Source organism: Heterodontus francisci, chromosome 4 (genome assembly GCF_036365525.1).
Source record: "Heterodontus francisci isolate sHetFra1 chromosome 4, sHetFra1.hap1, whole genome shotgun sequence".
Lineage (NCBI taxonomy): Eukaryota > Metazoa > Chordata > Chondrichthyes > Heterodontiformes > Heterodontidae > Heterodontus > Heterodontus francisci.
The window spans coordinates 99,726,262-99,750,988 of record NC_090374.1 but is presented as its reverse complement, the minus strand read 5'-3'; the positions used below and the strand labels follow the sequence as shown (position 1 = coordinate 99,750,988).

At 40.2% G+C, this 24,727-nt stretch overlaps 1 protein-coding gene across 2 annotated transcripts in view; it reads right to left on the bottom strand.

The window, feature by feature from the left end:
• Positions 1–397: 397 nt before the first annotated feature.
• The window catches only part of sncaip (synuclein, alpha interacting protein), a 161,863-nt gene continuing 137,533 nt past the window's right edge, over positions 398–24,727 (bottom strand). For both annotated transcript variants that reach the window (XM_068029914.1, XM_068029913.1), the window contains 5 exons: positions 23,081–23,206; positions 21,271–21,440; positions 19,853–19,942; positions 11,089–12,148; positions 398–3,522 (listed from right to left, as the gene is read on the bottom strand). In XM_068029914.1, the coding sequence (XP_067886015.1) occupies positions 3,508–3,522; positions 11,089–12,148; positions 19,853–19,942; positions 21,271–21,440; positions 23,081–23,206 (1,461 nt within the window). In that variant the 3' untranslated portion in view covers positions 398–3,507. The remainder of the gene's footprint in view (positions 3,523–11,088; positions 12,149–19,852; positions 19,943–21,270; positions 21,441–23,080; positions 23,207–24,727) is intronic.

Sequence of the window (24,727 nt, the reverse complement as noted above, 5' to 3'; positions counted from 1 at the left end):
GGGGCTGATTTAAATAAAGGGAGCAGAGTTTCTGCCCCTGATGACGCATCCCTGGCAACTGTGTCCGCGCCATTGCGCAGGCGCCATTTTAAAAGAGCTTCAAGCCCTTCAGTTTGTTTAAAATTTAAAGGTCCCGATCTCCGGGAAATAAAAACAAAATGTTATTTCAAATATAACTCACGTCTCCCACCCCACAATGGGTAATTTATACATTAGTTGCCCTCTTCCCCGATAATAAACTTTTAATAATATCCCGAACTTCCCCCCCAAAAATTTGTTCCCTTTGGCCCTCAACCCTTTCCTACCAGCCCCACAGCCAATAAACATTGTTTTCCCCGCTCCCCAACCCCTCCCGCCCTGAAAATGTTATTTCTCCCCCCTCCCCACCATGTGGAGTTCCGAAGGCGGCGAGAGACGAACAGCGGCTGTAAAATCGGCGTGGGATGGCCACCGCCAGCAGGTAAGTGAATTTACATATCATTACTGTTGATTTGAATATTATGAAGGGCCCGCTGCCGGTAATATGCAGCTGGCCCTTCTCGACGTTGCAGATCAAGGCGGGCCTCTCCCCGCAGCATTTAACCAGCACCACTGCGGCGCACGACGGGGAGGGGCTGGTAAAATTCAGCCCATAGATAGCAAAAAATAAACTTGCCGCATTCATTTCCCAGTCAGAAATTGAGAAAGCCTCCTTAAACAGAAGCATATATGGACTTCCTACAGTTTATGCTACTACCTTGTTTTATCTATTCTGGAAATGGACCAATCATGGTTATTTTAGATACATTTTATAAACACACCAAAGTTTTGTAAGATAATCTAGAACCCTCCATGACCATCACCTTTAACTTCTAATTCAAATTCTGTCCAATGCATAATACTTCTACGATAAATTTTCAAATATTTTGGTTATAATCTGATCATATAAAAGATGCTCTTTTCATTATGCATTGTCAGACTACAAAGTAACTCAATGAAGCCCTCATCCAACCTCTGGCGAAGAAGCATTTAAAAAAATATATAGTTTCTTGAAAACCTATGCTGAAACAACAGCGTAAGTACTGCATAATGCTGATTTTCGGGGCAAATGATTTGGAAATTTGGGTGCAAGTGACTTTACACCCAATTTTAACGCTACACTCGAATTTGATTAATCTTTTATGCCAATTCTTAACATAACTCCACCACCCAGTAAAAGTGTAACTCACGCGAACTTCCTGAATTTATGCCAGTTCCGAATGTGTTTTTTTCCCCATTCGTTCATGGGATGTGGGTGTAATTGGCAAGTTCAGCATTTATTGCCCATCCATAAATGCCCTCGAGCAGGCGGTGGTGAGCCGCCTTCTTGAACCACTGCAGTCCATGTGTTGTAGGTACATCCACAGTGCTGTAGACGTGTGCCTAAAATGTTAGGCGTAACAGGATCGAAAGTCGTCAAATTTGTGGTAGATTGGGCTGAGTCAATATGGATTTGTGAAAGGGAAATCATGTTTGACAAACTTATTAGAATTTTTTGAGGCTGTTACTTGTAGCATAGATAAAGGAGAACCGGTGAATGTGGTACATTTGGATTTTCTGAAGGCTTTTCATAAGGTCCTATACTGGAGGTTAGTAAACAAAATTAGAGCACATGAGATTTGGGGTAATATACTGCAATGGATTGAGAATTGGTTAACAGATGGAAAGCAGAGTGTAGGAATAAATGGGCCATTCTCAGGATGGCAGGTTGCTACTAGTGGGGTAATGCAAGAATCAGTGCTGTTCACAACCTATATAAATGACTTGGATATGGCGACCAATTGTAATATTTCCAAATTTACAGATGACACAAAACTAGGAAGGAATGTAAGTAGTGAGGAGAATGCAAGGAAGCTTCAAGGGGATTTTGACGTTTAAGTGAATGGGTAAGAACGTGGTAGATGGAATATCATGTGAATAAGTGTTAAGTGATCCACTTTGGTAGCAAGAACACAAAGGCAGAGTATTTCTTAAATGGTGAGAGGTTGGGAAATGGTGATGTCCAAAGAGACCCGAGTGTCCTTGTTCAGGAGTCACTAAAAGCTGGTGTGCAGGTGCAGCAAGCAATTAAGGCGGCAAATGATATGTTGGCTTTCATTGGAAGGAGATTTGAGTGCCGGAGTAAAGATGCATTGCTTTAATTGTATAAAGCATTGGTAAGACCCCACCTGGAGTATTGTGTACAATTCTGGTCTCCTTATCTAAGGAAGGATATACTTGCTGCAGAGTGAGTGCAACAGAGGTTCATCAGACTAATCCCTGGGATGGCAGGATTGTGTTATGAGGAGAGATTGCAGAAACTGGGCCTGTATTCTCTAGAGTTTCAAATAATGAGAGGTGATCTCATTGAAACTCACAAAATTCTTACAGGGTGTAACAGGGTGGATGTGGATAGGATGTTCCTCTGGCTGGTGAGTCTAGAACATGGGGACACAGTCTCAGAGTAAGGGGAAGGCCATTTAAGACTGAGATGAGGAGGAATTTCTTTACTCAGAGGGTGGTGAATCTGTGGAATTCTCGACTCCAGCGGGCTGTGGAAGCTCAATCGTTGAGCATGTTCAAGACAGAAATCGATGGATTTCTGAATACTAACGACATCAAGGGATTTGGGGATAGTGGGGAAAACGGCATAGAGGTAGATGATCAGTCATGATTTGTTTGAATGGTGGAGCAGGCACGACGGGCTGAATGGCCAACTCCTGCTCCCATTTCCTATGATCTCCCGAAGTGCATAAGTGAAAATTTGATGGCTTCCAATTTGAATCTTTTGCATGGAGGGAGCTGAAGAAGGAACGTGGTGTAAGTTCAGCATTTTCCTCTACCTACAATTATTTATGCCGGTTTCAAATGGTTTTACGCAAGGTTTTACTTTCCGGCATTTACTAGAGATTCTTGGGAAAAATAACATAACTCACCGATGGGAAGATTAGCATAAAATTCGGTGCAACTTGCCTGATACACAACTCAGATCATTCTGTACCATATGTTCAAAAACATTTCCACTGAAATTAGGATAATACAAACATATTTTTGTGTGATACAGACTGCTGACCACTTTTCTCAACACATGGTGTTTGAGTCATAAGGCAGCTGTCCAAAATTGGCTGCACAGGTATGCCCAGTAATACAAGTTGACCTTATTCAGGTCACTGGATTTATTAATCAGCTGTTGTATTTAGGAATGCAGCACTAGCCTATTGTCTTCAGCCTGATGCATTCTTTCCCTTTTCACCCTTTTCCCTGGGTACAGTTTGAAGATATGGTTATTGTTGTTCCAGATTTTCATTAAAAACCACCTTTTATACAATTTGTTATGTTCTAGGTTTGGATTACATGAGGCTGAATCATGTGCTTCAGAATGCTGATGTCCCACCACTGAATAGAATTTGCATTATAGCTACCATAATTTATAGGAAGATTTCTCGTAACTCTGTTTCCTCCATGTTTTTATCAAAGATATTCTTCAGCATAGAATTCTTGAGCTGGTCACTAAAGTGGCTGTGCCTACAACAACAAAATGATTAAAACATAGTTAGATATCTACATTTTTAATAATCACCAACAAAAATTAAGTTTCAGAAAAATCTTTGGAAGATGAATTATCATCACAGCATTGCAGACACTGAAATTAGTTTGGTTCCTTTACAATTCATTGATTGTTCTTTCCTTTCACCCACTTTTCTATCCCCACCCACTTCTCCCTGAAAACTCTTGAATAATAATCCAACACCAAAGCAGAGAAGGCAGTTTGGCCATATTTTGAGACATGCTGAGCTAATGCTCTGTGGAAAAGAATATCTGCCAATTAGATTACTTTGCTTTTCACCTTTTCTGAAAAAGAGAGACCTATTTTCACGTGGTTATGTCATTTGCTCTTGATTTATTCAAATTAAACTTTCACTAATAATAATTTTCTTTGGGATTTAAAAGAGAAAATGGACAATAATATTCATAGAGTTTAGGTTTTTAAAAACATTCAAGTTCATAGGTATCTGTTTTTTCCAGCAGAAACAAATCCCACCCTGTTTGAAGACTGTAGATTCTGATATATGGTTTAGAACAGCCAATTCATTAATTTTAAAAATAAACCTTTAGGCAGACTCTTTTTTTCAATACAGATGATTAAGGAAGTATTCATTGATTAATATTGAGGAAAGATGTGTGTCAAATTAATAGGACAAACATGTCACAGAAGGATAGCAATGAGTACTTCTATGAGTAACATGCATCTCATTATGTGGAAAATTAGCAAATTTTATAATTCCATTAAAATAAAAGCAAAATACTGCAGATGCTGGAAATATTCAACAGGTCTGGCAGCATCTGTGGAGAGAGAAGCAGAGTTAACATTTCAGGTCTGTGACCGTTCATCAGAACTGCCCAGTTCTGATGAAAGATCACAGACCTGAAATGTTAACTCTGCTTCTCTCGCCACAGATGCTGCCAGACCTGCTGAGTATTTCCAGAATTTTTTTATTAATTTTATCATTCCATTGTCAGGATTCGTTATAAATACCTAAATTAATGTAAGCCCTTTCAGCCTATTCTGAAAATGTTAGTTAAAAATTAAACATAATTAGGTTCCCATTTTATTACTTAGATTTTAATCATATTACATTTTTTCTTTTGTTTAAAATTACTGAAAAAAGACATCAATTGAAAAACATTTTCTGAACGCAAGAGGGAGCATTTTTATGGTGAAGTGATCACTAACTGTAACTTCTGATTAAATATTCAATTTATAGAATGGATAATGCAGAAGAGAAGTTTTAGTAACTACAATTTGTATGTTAGAAAATAATTAAGTCTGACTGAAGTTAGGAATGAACATTATTTAGCTTGGCTTAAAAGTTAACAATGAATAAACAGGAGTTAGTTCCATACTTGTTAGGTTTATGACACAAAAGATGAAGTTAATACAAAACCAACAGCCAATAATACGTGAATCAAGTAAGTTCCCTTTTGTAGCATTCAAACATACCATGCCCCAGTTCCTTTGATCAGTAAGCATGCAGAAGGAACATTGTTGCTGCAAAGGTCCTAAGAGAGGTGAATACTTATTCAGATATGCAAGCCAAATACAGCCAGATAAAGCAAAACCCCCAGCCACCAGAAGACAAATATATGCAACTTAAGAATAAGTTATGTTCATACAAATGAATTAGAAAATAATTTAATAAAATTAAGCATTTCACATTATTCCTTTCCTATTCCAGAAACTGGCCTAACAAATGGTTTCCTTCTTATACATCAAGTAGCAACAAGAACACCATGGCACTACTTTTCAGCTGTATGAATAAGATCTTGTGGTCCCTTGTCCAGCAGCGGTTGCCTGGACAGCTACTTTACAAAGATTTTGTACTTGGAGCAATTACAACCGTAGCACCATATGGCTATCTTTTTAAATTCCAAAATAACAAAATATAATCATAATCAAAAGTTTGTGAAATAAATTCCAATTCTGTTTTTCACCCAGTTTATATTCAAAGTTTGTCCTCTTGCAATTTTAACAAGGCAGAGTTAATTTATAGAAACATGAGCCACTCTGACCCTCAGTGCTACGATTGCTAGTTTACTAGATATGACTATTCTTTAAACTCAGTCATAGCAACAATTTTGTTGAGAAGACATTTTGGGGGAAATAGGAGTAGACAATGTTGATGTTTTTAATTTGTAATGGACTAAAAAAAAACAAAAAGAGGGATCCTTTGAATAAAGGGTTAAGATGCGCTGAGGATTAAATAATAGCTGATTCTTTAGCAACTGAATCCCAGCTGGTATGCAGGGTGATAAAAACAAATTTTCTAGCATGCCCTATGAAAGATTTGTACAGCACTGCCAGTGTTTTTGTAAAGATAAATTATTAAAAATTTGTCATTTTAAGAATTTTTTCCAAGTAAAACCATGAAAGGAGTATCTGTAAAAAAACATCTTAAATGGATTAATACTATTAACACACATTTCCATGTGGGTTTCTACAGCTTTACATAAGGGATCATTCATTCTCCTATCAGCCACATAGTGTATGAATCCTTTCATCATAAACACAGTAAAAACTAAACAGAAATACCCTCATGAGTTAATGTTCACTTTATCCAATAGTTCCTATTAAGCAAATACAGGTAATTAATACATAAGCACATACTCCCTTTAAAGGGTTATAGTCCTTTAAAAGTAAAATCAATTATCTTAACAGTTCCTGTGTTTATTTGTCAGAGTACATTTGTTTAAACATAGTGCATGGAGGACTTCACCCTGGAGCAATTACTATCCCAACTGTATAATGATGGCCATTAACAGACCTCACTTCAATAATCTTGTGTTTCAAGCTTCCTATCTTATGACTTGATTTCAGGAAAGTGCTGAATACAAGTTCACTGAATACAGCTTCCTAAATTATTTTTCTATCTGCTTGTGCTAAATCAATAACCTCATAGGGCTGAGAACAAAAATCCTTGGATTTCAACAGCCCCATCTTTAGACAACCTCAATCATATATACAAAAAAAGAGAAATGGAAAAAAAATCATTTTTGCATTTGGGATTTCTAAATGTGTTGCAGATGATACAACCCTTCTCTTTTAAAAAAAAACTCATATCCAGTGTCAACTTCTACAGCTTTTACATCATATTTAGGATTGCATTACAAGTTTACTTGTTCAAACAATAGTGCCATGGGATTCTAAGAAAAAAACAAAACTAAACAAGTGCAAATCAAAGTTTTAACAACTTTAAAATCAAATTCCAAGCAAACATTGAGCAAAATAAAACTTCAAACATGACTAATGTTGCCTAAATCACATAGCAGACATTTCAGTTAAAAAAAAGAGTTCTGATGAAATGGTTACTACTTGATTGCTGTTCTTACATTAAATAACTAATCCCAAAGGAAAAAAAAACTTTCAGGTTATTGCAAATCATTTTTATGACAGAAATAAAAGCATAAAACGTTCCAATAGTAGAGAAAACTTTATAGTGTTATGTTTTTAGATCTCCATCCAGTGACAAATGTAAACTATGTAGTTATTTATTAATTAATTGTAATTTTGCAAATAAAAAGGAATATAAAAGTTTTGCATACAACAAATGGTATTTATATAGTACCTTTAATATAAAGAATGTCCCAAGGCACTTCACAGCAGCATAAGGAAAATATGATGTTGAGCTTAAGAAAGAGATAATTATAGGGTGGACTAAAAGCCTGGTCAAAGAAATGGGTTTTGAGAAGGTTTGTATTTAACAGGTGGGAGGTTGACAGGCAGAAGAGTTCAGGGAAGGAATCCCAGACAGTAAAACCCAGGCAGCTGAAGGCTCTGCATCAATGGTGGGATGAAGGGAGTGGCAAATGCACAAAATGCCAGTTACGACAAAGCAGCATCCAGGGTGTGGGGAGTGATATAGGGCTGGAAGAGATTACAAAATTAGAATGGAGTGAGACCATGGAGAGATTTAAAAACAAGTATTTGAATTATAATGCTTTCAAGAGGCAGACAGCCAATGTTGGTCAGAAAGGGCAGGGGTGAAAAGGGCATGGGACATAGTGTAGGACAGGATGTGTACGGCTGGGCTTTAGCCAGGTTGGACTTTATGGAGAGTGGAGCCCAGCAAGGAGAATGTTACTATATTCAAGTCTGGGGGAATGCAAAGGCATGTATGAGGGCTTTGATATCGAAGGAGCTGAGGTAAGAGCAGAGGTTTAAGTAAAGAGCCTGTGATCAAACATTTATGGGGTCTGAAATTGAGCTCATGGTTGAACAGGATGCCAAAATTACAAACAATTTGATTCCACCTTAAGTATTGGTCAGTAAGGGGGATGGAATCAGTGGCAAGGGAATGGAGTTTGTGGTGGGACTTAAGATAATGGCTTTGATCATCTCAATGATGAGCTGGTGGAAGTTTTGCCCAACTCAGCAGAGTGTGACAGCACTGAGGCATTTGAACAATCAAGGGAGGTGCTGGAGAGGTAAAGTTAGGTATCATCAGCATACATATGGAAGCTGACCTCATCCAAAAGCACTAGGGGCTGAATTTAACGCCGCCCCAGCGGGTCGGATGGTGGCGTGGGGGCGGCGTAAAATTGAGCGAGAGGCTCTGGGAGGGCTTCCCGCCCCACTCTCGCCTCTGGTCAACTTTACAGTGGTCGGGGGGGGGGGAGGGGAACGGCCCGCTTGCAGCCAATCAAGGTGTGCTGGGGACATGAAAGGCCTCCTAGCGATAGCTGCCGGCCTTTCCGTGCGCTGGATGGGGGGCCCTGGCAGTCGGGCACAGGGTGCCTGATTAAGGGCCGCCCCTGCCTCCCAACTCACCCCCGGGATCCAAGATGCCCCCCTCCCCCCAAACGACCACCCTAGCCTCACCAGGGCACGACCGATTTCCCTGGTGAGGGCATGCCCAAGTTACCTTCCCGCCTGGCTCCATGTTGTCGGCTGGGCTACAGTCCCAGCAGTGGCCACCACTCCCAGTGGCAGTGCTGGCACTAACAGCTGCCGGCCCACTGATTGGCCGACAGGTCACTGAGGCGGGACTTCCTCCCTCAAGCAGGTGGAAGTCCCACCTTGGGACAATTAAAGCTTGGGGACCTGTAAAATGCAGGACAGATCCCCGGGCTAGGCTGAAGCGAGTTCGCCACCGACTTTTATGTCAGTGGCGAATTCCCGTCTGCCTAAGGTAAAATCCAGCCCTAGGTCATCATGGTGCAGCATATAAATAATATTGGGGGTGTGGGCCTTGGAAAGATGCTTAGGGCATTCTGGAGGTGAGAGTGTGGGAAGGGAAGGTAGTGGAAGGGAAGGAAAGGTAGGGGAAGAAACCCACTGCTGAGGAATCAGTGGCTATGTTTGGATAAACAAGGAAGAAACCTTGAGTAAACAGTCCCATTAAGCTGAAAATAGAAGAGAAGGGATGGAGAAGGGGCATGGTTGAACATTCAGAGATGCCAAGGGGGGGGGATAGAGGAATATGGTCACAGAAGATGCCATTCATGACTTTGAATAGGGTAATTCTGACACTGGTGTTAAAAGGTGCAAACCAGATCAGAGGGATTGATCAGGGAGGTGTAGGAGAAACAGGCAAGCTGCAGGATAATAAGTTCATGGCCATTTTTGAGGGAATGTAAGTTAGAGATGGGACGATAATTAGCGAGGATGGAAGGTAGAAGGTGGAAATTTGAAGATGAGTTGATAGTGGTTTGAGGATGAGGTGATGGTGCTCTGAAGCAGAGAGGTGCAATCTTGGTGACAAATAAATTCACAAGCTCCTCATACTTGGTGTTTGAGGTGGTGATGGTGGAAGAGGGTTTTGAGGAGTTAGTCATAGGACAAAGAGAGAGCCTAGTATTCTCTTTTCTGTCTAGAATGATCTTGGAATAATGGATGGTTTTGGCTAAGGAAAGAGCTGCATGATAGTCTAAGCCAGTTGTGCATCAGGTACACTCAAGTCTACATCTATCAAACTTGAAGCGAAGATGGGGATTGTACTAAGGGGAATGCCAGGATTCACAGGCAGTGATTGCCTTTGTTCCCAGAAAAACTAAGACAGAAATAAGAACATGATTAAGATTGTGGCCAAGGGCTGTAGGAAGTGACAGATCAAATTTGAGTACCAGGCTGTAAGGGTCCTGCGGGAGTGTTTTCTCTCCATGGTCAGAAAGTGGGAAATGTGGATGGAAGGTAAGGGACTTTGAATAGGGTAATTCTGACACTGGTGTTAAAAGGTGCAAACCAGATCAGAGGGATCTGGATGTAGTCAGAGATGGTAACGTCATAGGTTGAGACTATGGGTGAGATATGATGAGGTCAAGAGGGATGCCAAAAGGGTGTTTATGTGAAGAGTCAAATTGAAGGTGGACAGGGAGGCAGTGAATTCAGATAAGAGGAGGCTAAGGAGTTGAGGTGAAGATTGCAGGCACTGGGTTGTGTTATAATACAACTAAATCCAATGAATGATTGGAACATTTTAAAAAATAGTAACAATAATCTTGTGTTCTTTAATATGAGGATATTGCTGTTGGGAAAATGGCAACCTTTCCACCTTTTCCTCTTACTGACAACATCGCATACTCTCAGGTCAAGTTCAAAGTAAACCTCCTTATACATTTCTTGAATATGCCTTAACCCCTACCTCAGGAGAACTGTTCTTTTGAGTATAAATTGGTATCAAAAATAGGCAGCTCTACTGATTATCTGTAGCCAATGGAAGCCTATTTTACGGAACATCCTTATACCTGCCAGAGAATATAACTGTTCATAATGTGAATTGGGATTGGGAGAGGGCGGGGTTGGAGGTAGGGGAATTCAAATCTAGCCCCAGAAATAAAACTAACAGTGTTTCCTAACCCGCTGCCCTACAAAGTTCCTCAGCAGCTATCTTTTTTGAGCTCCTGCAATGGTTCAGCTGGTTAAAGCATTGAATAGCTGATCCATGCAGATTATGTTGGTATTAGCCAGAGTGAAATTGCGGCTCTATAATTTTCCTCAAAATCACCATATTAGGCTGGCGAGGGAACCTTGATTTCCTGCTCTCAATCGCTATCTAGTGACTAGATATAGGCAAGGACAGTTAGCTGTAATGTCCCTTTCTAGTTTGCAGACAAGTACCTTTACACAAAGAATGGTTATTTGGTCAAGGTATTAATGCCATGAAAGGAGGGAAGAAAATGGGCATAAAGGAGGAAGAAAAGCAATTTTTGTTTTCTAATTAGTCTATTTTTAATAGTAGCAACCAAATTAATACAGATCAATCTTATAACCATTCATCTCCCAATCTCCTACTCTATACCATTTATATTATAAAATACCTGAAAATTTATAATGCAGAAACAGTGTATTTGCAAGCTTTTTTTAAAAAAAAAACTATTACCTATATTTTTTTACTTTACATTAGGACCTTTTTTTAAAAACATGTAGAAAGAGCTGTCAAATATTTTTAGATTTGTTCAGTTAAGTTTTTTTCTAAACAAAATGTAAATAAAATAAAATTTGGTACTATTTTGTGTTTTTAAAAAGTTATTAGATTTTTAGTATGTGTCAAAAAACTAAAAAATAGATTGTTTAGTAGATTTCACCACACTCACTGTTTTGGTATTAACTTTTGTGGGAGTTACAAAACTTGCTTTTGAACTTCCAGGTTTCCTTCCTGTGGAATTCAGTGGTAAATTGGGGGTAGTTGTCATGGTTAAATGAATAGCTTGTGAGTTATTGTTGTTCTGGTTACTGTTTATAGATTCCACTGGCGATCGAAAATGTCCAACACATCTGTTCAATGGTTCACCCATTTCTAAACTAGATGGAGACTTTGGTAACGTTCCTTCACTTTCTGTGCCCTTCCTGTTATCTAATTCACAAGCTGTTTGTTCAATTTCCACAACAGGTTCCTCAAAAGTCACTCTTAGTTTTAAATTCTGAGAAGTTCTACTTTTTGAAGATGGTGACTTAAGAGCACTTTTAGGACTGTTTGTAGTTTTTTGTGTGGTAGTATTGTCCGCACAAGGCAGAAATGGTTCCTCGATAGACTGGGTCCTGCCTGGACTTCTTATCTGATGCTGACAGTCAGGAACTTTATCATGGCTTTCAGCAGTAGGAGAATGACTTTGTTCCTCTGATGTAGCAGAGGCTTTAAGGGAAAAAGGAAACATTCTCCCTACTGCTGAGGTATGTTTTTTAATCATGAAGTGTACTTTTGCAGTGTATTCCTCTTTTTCAACAATGGGCTCTGGTCGTGGCTTGTTAGCTCTTTTAATGGGAGAGTTCTTCTGATCTTCACTGGTATGGGAGTCAGTGTCTGACTCACTAGAGGATCTCTGAGAATATCTCAGTCTGGTCAGTTTCAGTTCCCTTTTGTCTCTCAGGACTTTCCTTCCAGACCCTGTCACAACACTTGCCTCCTGCCCATCTTGAAATTCCAAAGAAAGTTTTTGTTGCATGCACACATTTCCAGAAATCTCTTCTCCCAAGAGTTGGCGGAGAATTTTGTCTGCTTCTTCACCTTTCTGTTTCAGCATCCCTTTTTTGGTAGTCTTTGGTTTTGTTTCAGTGTTGTAAGAAGTTGCACTCCCATTTGCAGTTAGGCCAGTCATCTTTTGATCACACGATAGATGGGTTTTCTTCTTACTGTTTTCGGATGGTATAGAGGAACTGGTTGTAATAGAAAATAAACAAAAAGACAGGATACATAAGAATAAATTAAAGCTGGTTCTTAGTGCTGTACTACACATTTCCAAAAATGTTTTTTTTTAAAAAACTACTTTGTTGAGCTAAGGTTTAATTAATTTCTTTCTAAAATGCTAAAGTTTAAAAAAAAATCGCAGCACTAAAAGAAAAAGCTGGTTAGCCAGCCACAGCATATTTTTCACTGATTGCCACAAGTTTGAGTCAGTTTTCCAACACTATTTTTCACCTGTTTCAGTTGGGCGAATTTTAAAGAGTTCCTGGGTAGCCTGCTCGATGGAGTGGATGAGAAGTACATCCAAAAAAATGTAAATTGCAGTTTCTGAGAGATAATATCAGAGCAGCACGGACATTTATTACAAAAAATCCAATACTCCACAATGTCTCAGCCTCCCACCTCAATGATAACAGTGTAGATGGTCCTCAAGAGTACTTTAAAAAAAATGTTTGCTATTTCAATTTATTCAGCGAATAAATGTTCTCCAACTCCCTTGATTATACAGTGTAATAGTCTCACCATTCAAAACTGCATGAAGTTATTTGTACAGATGTTTTAGCAAAAAAAAAAACACAATAGTTGGAAAGTTACAAGGAAGTCCAGGACTCATTAATCTGACTGAGCAAATAATTTTAGAACGCAGCACTCTATCTCTTAAAATACAGGCCAACTCCTTTAACTATCATTGGATATATATTTTCCAACAGTATTAATTATTTGGTACATACCTTACATACCAAGCAATAGTTAAAAGACCAAAATTGCTTTTAAAAATGTAACCTATTTTTAAAAACTTGGATTTATTCTATGATACACAACTGAGAATAGTAACTATGTGGTTAGAAGATACATGATTATAAAAATGTGAAAGCTAATGGAGGAAAGCTGACAGATGGTAAAGCATTCCTCACAGCCAGATATTAATCTGCTCGAGTCCAAAGATGGCTCTCTGTTTACTTGGGAATTAGTTTATTCAGTTTTCTGCCAGGATACAACATAAATGCATTAAGACTGGGGTGTACAACAGACCATTAATTTGTCCTGCTGAAAATCAATGAACTGTAGCACGACCCTTACTGTTAAAGGAGTCAAGATGATAGCAGTTCCAAATAGAAATACTAGAGGAGGTTTATTAAAAAATGCCTTTCGAGAAACTTCACCAGGGTTTGGACTTATTGAATACTCCAGGGTAAATATCCTAAGAATTTTGTCTCATAAATTGTTTCACCAGTGCTTTTTTTGACATTTTTTAAAATTTATTTTGTGCCACGAAATTGATTTTAAAATATAAAAACATTTCCCTGTCATGGTCTCTGAATGACAGCTATCATTTTCACTTCATCCCAAACTCATACGGAGTCCACATTGCATTGTGAGGCATCCAGATAGAGAAGAATAACTAGAACAATTTTTTTTCAGCCAGGTGTCGGAGTCTAATTTTTGGCCCTGCTGCTGCCCCAAGGAGATCAGAAAATTCAGCACAAAAGGCAATCAAATTTAGGATTTTCCTTGCCTATGTGGTAGAGCTACACACTAGTCATCAGTTGAACAAGCGAACCTATCCATGGAACTGAAATACATCATTTGCAACTCTAAACTTAAATAAATCCCTAAAACACTTGCATGCAACTGGAAATCTTACTTATACAAAGAATTTTTGAAATTTAAATCTTTTTGTTCCTTTTTTTTTAACCAGGGATATGCGCCAACATGTTGCACCACGGACATTTGACAAAATTACTGACTCAGCCACAGATATGGGGCAATTAATCTGTATAGGAAGTGTACAGCCAACCAAATGCCATCAAAACACAGTCCACCTTAAAACACATTTCTCCCTCTTAGTAAAGTAACTATGCATACAAACATCAATGGAGAGCAGCCCAACTGTATTAGCTAGCTAGCATGCAAAATAGTATGCAATGTGAATTACTTTTGTTGACAGAATAGAGCTAGCTACACCATGTCACAGGTGGTAGATGGAACTTATCGAATGACCTGTGTGGATTGACAGTGTGTCAGGAGTGCAAATTCATCCAATAAACCATGAAACTCAAGGAGAGGATGCTTATTGTGGTTATTGAGGTGAGGCAGTAGAAAAATCAGCAAAAGGGAGACGGACCATTTCTCACACTGCTATTGTCACAGGACAATTTAACCCGCGATGGTCAAAGCTTGTGTAACTTCTCCACCTGCTTGTAATATGTGTCTGAAGACAGGGCAGCCAACAAAAGGGCAGTGATCTCCAAATCAGGAGAATTTTACAGATGGAGCATATATTACTTCAGAAGAGAGTCATGTAAAGCAGAAAAGCAGAGTGGGACAGGAAGGGACAGAGAGATTAATGGTAAATAGCCAAGACTAGCTTATTCATTTTGACAAACTGTTAAACTAGGTCCTGCATTCTAAAATACAGAAACAACAGCATCGCTCATGGACAAAATGTCATTTACGCACCAAAGCTAGAGACAAAATTAGATAAACACAATCACAAACAAAGAGTGCTCTTCAGTTCCTCCAATAAAGCAATTCTCTTATATTCACATGTTTATATGTCAGTCTAATACTGTCGATTCTGATTCAACTCTGACAAAATAATTAACAAAAAGCTTTTCTGCAAAAAGTTGCAGTTGTTACTGCATGTATTATTCAGTTACAAAATGTTTAGTCACTATCTTTAAGATTGTACTCCAGCCAAATCTCTGAGCCAAATCTCTTACCTGTTATCAAAGGTGCACTTTTAACGTAATGTAATTACACGATGCAGACAACTTTCAAATGTCATTGGCCACTCAGGTTATCTGCCCTCAAACTGGATAGTAAATGATGCACATTGCAGGTACTGATCTTTGACATACTTATAAAACTTGCACTTTAATCCAATTTGCAGAAAAAAAAAATCAGTTAATGACTGTTTCTAACATGGTCATTGAAACATAATAAATTTTTACTATATCTTCTGCAACAGTTTTTAAATCTGTGAATGCAGCACGGATTTTGTTAAGGAATTGTAGCCAGTTCATCATAGTTTAAGGTTTATTAAAGCTATCCGTTACTAACTATTGTATATGGGTCAGCGGCATCCTGCTTTTGCCAATATCACTTAGTCCCATTACACCATTCTCTCATATTCATGAGGAACTTACAGTGCTGACTTCTGTGGTTCCCTTGGATTTTCTTGCCTGTTTTCCCCTCAATGCAAGTTCTGGAACAATGTGATTCCAAGTGGATAGCAACAGAATTGTGACATTCATATAGAAGTAAAAGTCCAGCAACTTTCAACATGTCACTAAGCTTGTATCCCTAGTGAAACTAATGCATACCAGAGGATAGAAATCGAGACACTTCCCAAGTGACATTTGCCATTTTAAAATGAGTTTACATAACACAAGCCTTTAAACTTGTTTTGTAAAATAACCTAGCTGGGTTATTTTAAAACACAAAGTTATAGGCTTAGAACAGGGGTGTCCAATGTTTTCACATTGGGGGGGGGGGGGGGGCGGGGGTCTCATTACAATTTTTGTCTTACATAGGGGGCTGGTGATACAATTTCAGAAAGATAAAGGCATTTAAAATTTATCTTACTATTAATCAAAACAACAAATGTGCATTTTTGGGAAAAACCTTTAAACGAGAAGACAAATTTATTGACTTACTTTCTCGTCACTAGGTTGTACAATAATTTAGTGAGATACTTCACATTTATTTTTGCTTGCACAAGTAGTCATTGTCTACCTGCACACTTTTTGTAGCGATGCAGAATATTCCGTTTAGATGTCAACCTATCAGGAGTGATCTTGATAGCACTCTCTCCCTCCACTCTCTGTGTTACCCACCTCTGTGTTGTCCTCCCATGTTGTTGTTGTCATCCCCCTCTGCTCCCCAGCTCTGCGTCCCCCCCCTTCTCCCCCCGACCTCTCGTCTCATCACCCCACCCAGTCTGACTCCCTCCCTCTCAGTCTGTCTCTGTTCCCCTATATCTCTCATAGGAGGAGTAGGCCATTCAGCCCATTGAGCTTGCTCCACCATTCAATACGAACATGGCTGATCAACCACTTAAATGCCTTTTGCCCACATTATCCCCATATCCCTTTATGTCATTGCTATTTAGAAATCTGTCAATCTCAGCTTTAAACATACTCAATTACTGAGCTTCCACAGCCCTCTGGGGTACAGAATTCCAAAGATTCACAACCCTCTGAGTAAAGATGTTTCTCCTCATCTCTGTCCTGTGGCTTCCCACTTATTTTGAAATCGTGTCCCCTGGTTCTAGTCTCCCCAACCAGGGGAAACATCTTACCTGCATCTACCCTATCTATCCCTTTAAGTATTTTGTAGGTTTCTCCCTCTCTCTCTCTCTGTGCCCCACCCTCGCTCTCTCTCTCTGTCCCCATCTTAGAAACCGCTGTACCGGCTCCCAGCACTTGTCAGCTGTGAAACTGACACTTGGGATTATTTTTAAAAAGTCAGTCTGAAGAAGCCAATGGGAAATTTCTCATCTCTGAAATTACTAGTCACGGACCTCAAAATATTTTACCACAGACGCTGGTATCTGTGTACGCACATGTTTTTACTGCATTTAGGTGTCAGCATTGGCTCAGTGGTGGTACTCTCAGAATGGTCAGAAAATAGTGGGTTCAAACCTCAATTTAGAGACTCGAGTACGTAACCTAGGTTGACACTTGATACTGAGGGAGTGCTGCACTGTCACAACTGCAGTCTTTCAAGATAAGGCGTTTAAGTGAGGTCGCCTTCTCAAGCTGACATAAAATATCCCATAGCAGTATTTGAAGAATAGGGAGTCACCTGGTTTCCCAGCCAATATTTAACCCACAATCAACAAGACTAAAATAAATTAACCTTTTGCTTGCTGTGTGCAATTGGCTGCCGCCAATTGAAACAGTAACCACATGACAAAAGTACTTAACCGATTGTGTAATTGCTCTGGGACGCCCTGAGGTTATGAAAAGCGTTATATAATTTTTTTTTACTGGCATTGAGACTCAAATCTCCCAGTAATAGCACAGATGTGTGTTATGATTCTATCCTTAATGTCTGGGGCAAATTAAAAAGCTGTAAAAAAAAAGCAAAATGTAGAGTAGTGATGGATAAAGGGCAATACTAGAAGAAAAAGACGGAGGATGAAAAGACGAGAGAGAACTATTCCAATCACTTAATTAGCAAAGGCAACATATAGGGGTACACCACTGGACTAATAAAAGGAAAATTCAGCTAGTACTATCTACTCCGATTGATATTCAGTAACATCTGCTGGAAAGTGTCTATATATAGACATCAGGCAAGGAGATGATCAGGCTTAATTTTGATATCCCTCTCCCATTCATGGTTGAGTAGCCTACCACTACTTAGGAGTTGATAATGCAATGGCAGGATCCCAATGCGTTTTAGTGTATCAGGCACCGGACTGTCACATTATTGAGCCTGGATACACAAAGCCTGCAACTTGTCCTACTGCAGCTGGTAAACATGGAGGTCTCAAAAGCCTGTGAACAGAAAGATAATTAAGATTCTGAAAAAAAGTTAAATTAGGGAGTCATCTCAATGAAATGGGAGCATTTGAGAAGTGAGAAGAAATGCCAAAATATGTGCTTTTTAAATCCTTTGTCAGCCCCTTCAGCTCCTAGGCTTCTTCTTTACTTGCCAGCAGAGTTATGCCTACAGGTGGTTTCCTTTCCCTTCATTTTATTCATCTCTTAGTAACCTGTCTTTTCAAGCTTTGCAAATGCTGCTGAATCTCTTAAGGCTTTCCAAAATGTTCGCAATTTTGTGACATTCCCCTTTAAATGCCTCTATACTAATAAATTTCACTTGCACTCAATGGCTGGGATTTTGAGGCCTCTGAGGTGGGATTGGAGGCAGCATAGCAGGGCGGAGGACCCATTGCCTCTGTTGCCCAGGGGGAGAGAATAGGCCATTAAAGGCCTTCCCACCCAGAGGCAAATTGAGGCCCTCAAGTGTGGCCTATTAAGAGCCAATTTAGGGACTCTTCCTGCCACCACTGAGGTCTTACCAGTGATGGGGCATGGGCCTCCGTCGTGCCGGGAGGACACCTTGTAAAACAAGACGCCCTACCTTTGGACTTGGGGAGGCGGGGGGGGGGGGTTCCTCCTTCATGGGCAATTTGTGGCCCACGGAGGACCCTGACCAGAAACAACTTTACCCCCCGGGACCCCCCACCCCCCTTCCCCTGGAATGCATGACCACCCGATCTCGCCAGGGCCTTCCGGACTGGCCCCGGTGACCCCACCTCACCTACCTCTGTTCTAGGGTTCCACTGCTGGTCCTGGGTTTGAGACCTCTACAGTACCGGCTGTGGCCACTGCTTCCGGATTGGCCCTCTGATTGGCCAGCAGTTCTTAGAGGCAGTGTCTCGCCTCCGAAAACTCAGATTTAAAAAGACTGGAGGATCGCTCTGGGGGTGGCTTGAAAAGGCAGAGGTGGGGGCTCCCCCCCGCCTCCCCCCCTGCATTTTGGCTTGGTGCCGGGAGCCCCGCCTCCAGCACAAAATCCCGCCCAATGTTACGTTCCCACCATCTCTCTGCTCTCTGTATCAAATCTACACCTGAAATTATTCTGAGATGACCTAGGAAGATTGGGTGTAAATGGTACTGTCAATAGCCATTCATGCCTGTGATATATCAACAGAAGAAAATCTTGGTTTAAGTTACAAAAAACAAATGGGGACAATACAAGTTACTTTACAGAAAAAGTTTCCCTTCCGATCCTGCTAAATAGGTTCCAGGTGCTTGCTACCTTCTAAAACTTCACACAAGGGGGAATTCTCATGTTACTCCAGATAATGAGCATTGATCGGGCAGCATTACTACTTAGCTAAAGGTTAACTCTGCTTCTCTTTCCACAGATGCTGCCAGACCTGCTGAGTATTTCCAGCATTTCTTGTTTTTATTTGAGATTTCCAGCATCTGCAGTATTTTGCTTTCATTACTACTTAGCTGTTTGCTGTTCTCCCACATGCACTCTACAGCAGGCAGAGTGAGAAACCTCTTCCTACTCCAAGGCTGAACATTTTGAATCACCTTTAACTTACAGAATTTTTACAGATGTTTTGTTGAAAAATTGTAGAGCTGTGCTTCCATCAGTTTTTTTTTGAGTCAGATGTTATGTGAAATTTTAAAGAAGGATGACAACAGGGTGATGGCCTAGCTATGAGATCAGGCTTGTGCCAATTGAAAGTGGTTAGATGAAAATGTGTCACATTGCTCCTAAGATGACTATAAAACGTTCAAAAAAAGATTACTACAATGGATACATGGTAAGTCAAAAAGACTTTAAGCCAAAGCAACTTTCAATGAAAGACCAAGAAAATTCACTCTTTCATATCTGGAGGAAGACCACCAAATTTACACCCTTTATAAAAAATATACTAGCAGCTAAATGCCGAACTTAGGATTTAACATCCACAAATTGGGGGATTGCCAACTACTATGGAATTATATTATTCTTACAGTTCATGGTGGCAAGGCTTTTAGCCTTAAGCATCATGTAGGATTCTATTAAATATCAATTTCTAACTCTCATTAAACTGGGAGCATTGCTTATGTCCAATTATTTAAATATACAGTGCTTTGTATAAAACAAATATTAGAATTTAAAAAAAATAGCAATCTCATATATAAACATATTTTTGGTACCTAGAAGATTGAGGTTCTGATCCTTCTGTCATCTGGGCTTGTAGGAAATGCTGAAGTTGGTTTTGCAAGCTGACCTGCTCTGCTGTTTGCCTGTGTGGAGAGAGACACAGACACAATAGCACACAGAACTGTGTCTTTGCTATGGAGTTATACTTAATTATTTGAATAAGGAATTTTATTTACAACAGAATAAAGTACAAATAATGAATGATCCTTGCATTATAATGAATACAGATATTCATATGAAAAGTTATTTCCAGATGGATATCTGCCCTACACCCTGCTGTATTATTTTTAAACATTATTTGAAAATTCAGTGCACATCTCATAAAAGCTACAAACGTTCACATCGGCTGCAGTAGTACTTCAGGATTTCTGTACATCTATGGTCTAAGATGGCCACCGTATAAGATGAGCCTGCAATGAAGAGCAGGACATTCTGGGGTAGAATAACTATTACTCGTTTGCTAAGCATTTCAGACAAGTGCAGCAACCATATATGTATTGACTACCTCCCACAGAAACTACACAGATCTTCTATACAGATGAATTACAACCCCTGTAGGACATGTCAGCTTTACAATAACTTGACAATATTAGTGGCGATATTCAGGACTAGTAAGTAATGGATTCCTCTCCTTTCAAATTTGGATGCATCAACATTTGGTTACACTGCATTGTAGTCCTAAGATGTTGCATCTGCCAGCTAAATTAGAACTTAAAAACAAATTATCTAGGACTACTGTTAGAATGACAAATAACTGACTCTACTTTTACAACTACATTTACTGTGCAACCCAAGAAACAAAGTTGCATTATTTTTTTTTCATTCATGGGATGTGAGCCAGCATTTATTGCCTATCCCTAATTGCCCTTAAGAATTATATTTACACTGTTGGCTACTTATGTAATATTACCACACCAGTCTGTATGCAATAATGTACATGCTGATCAAAATGTAAGCAATAGACAATGCTTTACATACATTTCAGACAGGCATAACTTAATACTGATTTTATTGACATTTTCTGTCAGTCAATTTGGTGTAGCAAAGTAGAAACAAGTAACTTACAAATTTAGAATATATAACATACAGAATTAAAAGGAAACTAAGTTAAGATGACTATATAGCTACAAATCTACTTAAAATCTGTTAACACGATATCAAAGATCATCTAAATTGAGAATAAAAGCAAAGTACTGCACATACAGGAAATCCGAAATTTAAAAAAAAACAGAAACTGCTGGAAATACCCAGCAGGTCAGGCAGCCTGCCAGCATTTTCTGTTTTTATTCTAAACTGAGGACACCATTTCCACTACTAAATGTATATCCTAATATATTGATGATTAATTTGATATATGTTGTACTTTTTTTTGTCTTTCTTAAAAATAACTATTTATAGCACTGTGACTTACTCTTTTAGTTGCTTTGTTAACTTCACCACCTGTGATGCTAGGGACATGCAGGTTTCCACAACCACCAGGTAACGTGAACAAGTAGTGTGCCCATGCCGCTCAGCACTCTGGGAAGGCTTCTCCCCATCTTGATTCTGTATTGTTACATTTGCACCATATTCGACTAAGGTCTAAGAAAGCAAATGTAAATACAAATCAAAAGCAAAATAAACAATCAAATTTTGAACACCAACAGTCATTTACGCGTCTGTCTGCGATCAACATTTTGAAGAAAAGCAGAGGAAAAAAAATCAGCAAGGGGAATAAAAAGATTCATTATCATTTCTACAATTTAATCATTTCAACACTCAAATACAATTCAGAATCCACTTTTTAAAAAAAAATATGAATACATAAATTAGATGGGATTTTCAGATTTCTGATTCTGCCCTTTTTTTTTCGTCTTTTTTTGTTTGTAATATACAGAGACATGAATTATATGACTGATAGAAGTATAAGTGCAGATCAGTTCTTTTGATGCTGCACTAGACTAACTCGCATTGTGAAAAATAGATATCTCTGTTGATTCTTCAATTTGACCAGAGTGTCAATTTTAACTTGAGGCGGATAATGGGTAGGTGATGAGTCGAGTGCGTTTGTTGCCCACCTGTCATTGCTGTCTTGAAGCACAAGCCATTTTGAAGCCCAGGCCTCATTTATATGCCACTGGTGGGGTGGGATTTCAATTCCCCGGGCCAGAACCCTGATGTTGCGATGACTTCCAGGTCCTGAGCCCATACTGATGCGGAAGCATGCACAGGCCACTATTTTGATTTGCAAATTACTTAATTGGTTGAGAGTCACATTCACTGCCCGATTAGCAGTGGCAGATGCGGGAAGCCAGCAGCGGGCCAGATTTAAAGGGCAGGCGGCAGCCATTACTGAAGCTGCCATTTGCCCAGAAAATGGAATCACGACCTGAGCAGAGGGCAGTGGGAAGGGAGGGCCCCTGTGCCAGGGTAGCCCTCCTGCTTTTTAGATGACTCGCTGGAGGTCCTGTTGAAGGCAATAAGTGCGCAAAGGAACATTCTCTTCCCTGCCAGAGGCAACAGAAGGCCCGCAAGACTCACCAAAAGAGCATGACTGAAGGCAGCACATGAGGCCAGCACAGAGAAATGGTGAAGATGATCTTGGTGCAATGCAGGAAATGTTTCAATAACCTTCATAGGTGAGTGACAAGACAGATCCAGATGACATGCCTCCCGGTCAGCAGTCACCTGAGTGCAATACAGAGGGGCATCCTGAGGGCGCATAACGGTTTCCGCACCACGGGAGATGGGCGTGCTCAGGTGCCTCTAGTGTTGCTGGTCAGGAAGCTGGAGCACAGACTACAATATCATATGTGAATGAGAAGCTGCAAGTGGAGAGGGAGGGAGACACTGTCCTAACAGCACTGTTCTTCGACTCCCTTTTGGCCTGCAAGGTGAACGCTCAGCAGAATGAGGGCACACGCCTGGAAGGTGGACTGGCATAGCTCGCAGTACTGACGCGATTCGAGGGGCAGGTGTTCCTGCACTGAGTGAGAGCTAGGTGTGGGGCTCCTCCTGACTGCGCAAAAATATGGCACTTACAACTGACAGAAAGAGAATATTTTTATGTCATTAATCTAGGCGATTCGAACCCAAAATCCTAAAGTGAAAGGACTGCATTCAAGTTCAGTGTGACACCCACTCTTCAAATTCTTTACTCCAAGTTACAAGTAAAAAAAAAAAATGCAGATCTTACTCAAAGTCTGGCAAAACCTTGTTTAGCATAAATCAGTGAATCATACCTGAAGGCAACTCAGATGACCATGTTGCGTAGCAACATGAGCTGCAGTGTTTCCATATTGATCAACCTCATCCAAAGATATTCCTTGTTCCTGCATATATTGTAGAAGCCACAGAAGAACTTTTTCCTAGGAAAAACACCATTTTAGCAATTTTGGAATACAAGGCTCAACTGCCAATAACCACAATACCACAACCACCCCTGAAGAATGCCAGATATTTTAGCACTCAAAATGGTACATTTTCCACACAGGCATCAAATGTGAATCAATGCCTATTGAATGACTTAATCCTCAAAATGAAATTCTGCCACAGTATTAGTGCACTAAGCTAATGTAAAATGCATGTTAAATTATATTGCAAAACCACTGGAATAGTTTAAAAACAGTAGTGTTTGGCCAGCTCTGGGTGCCAATAATATTAATATCTTTCATCAGACACAAGTTGAGTCTTCTTTAAAATTATGTGATGTAAACCTTTTGTAGTATGATTAATGAAGTCCTTAATTATTGGCACCCAGAGCTGGCCAAACACTACTGTTTTTAAACTATTCCAGTGGTTTTGCAATATAATTTAACATGCATTTTACATCAGTTGTAATTAAGTGCAATTAGGTCCAGTTTGGTTCATGAAGTATGCAAACAATTTTAGTTTGCTGAATATCAAAAAAGAATAGCCTTAAGTAGGAAAGTTAATTTTCATAGATGGTGAAAATGTAAGCAATGAGCGAATGGGGAAAATCGATCGAAGTTGAAGAGGACAGGGTAATAGTAGATATGGCTCGGCATGGGATAAGATGCAAGAGGTGGAGATTTGAGCAAGCAGAGGTTGTATGGTAATATAAAAGCAAAATACTGCGGATGCTGGAAATCTGAAATAAAAACAAGAAATGCTGGAAATACACAGCAGGTCTGGCACCATTTGTGGAGAGAGGAGCAGAGTTAACGTTTCAGGTCAGTGACCCTTCTTCAGAAGTTGTATAGAATGGAGCTCAAAAGGCTAACAAATAGAGCACTGGCGAATTTAAACAAGGGGGCGTCAAAATTGTAGAGAAGAACCTTGGAAGCACTGGATCTGTGGTAATAATAGAAGCAATACATGTTATGAAAGTGGAAATAGGTGAACTTAATTACATTCTACATTTGAGATCTAAGACTGGTTAAAAGATAAGGACTGCAAAACTCGATAACACCCGAAACGGGTAAAAGCATCGTCATGTTCGATTAACCTGTGCCCGTTACTTCTGATGAAGGCAGCACAGTCTTCATTTAAATGAGACGGGGCGGGAGGGGCTGAGACGGGGCGGGAGGGGCTGAGAGGGGGCGGAGGGGCTGAGAGGGGGCGGGAGGGGCTGAGAGGGGCTGGAGGGGCTGAGAGGGGGCGGGAGGGCTGAGAGGGGGCGGGAGGGGCTGAGAGGGGCTGAGAGGGGCTGAGAGGGGCTGAGCTGAGAGGGGCTGAGAGGGGGCGGGAGGGGCTGAGAGGGGCGGGAGGGCTGAGAGGGGGCGGGAGGGGCTGAGAGGGGGCGGGAGGGGCTGAGAGGGGGCGGGAGGGGCTGAGAGGGGGCGGGAGGGGCTGAGAGGGGGCGGGAGGGCTGAGAGGGGGCGGGAGGGGCTGAGAGGGGGCGGGAGGGGCTGAGAGGGGGCGGGAGG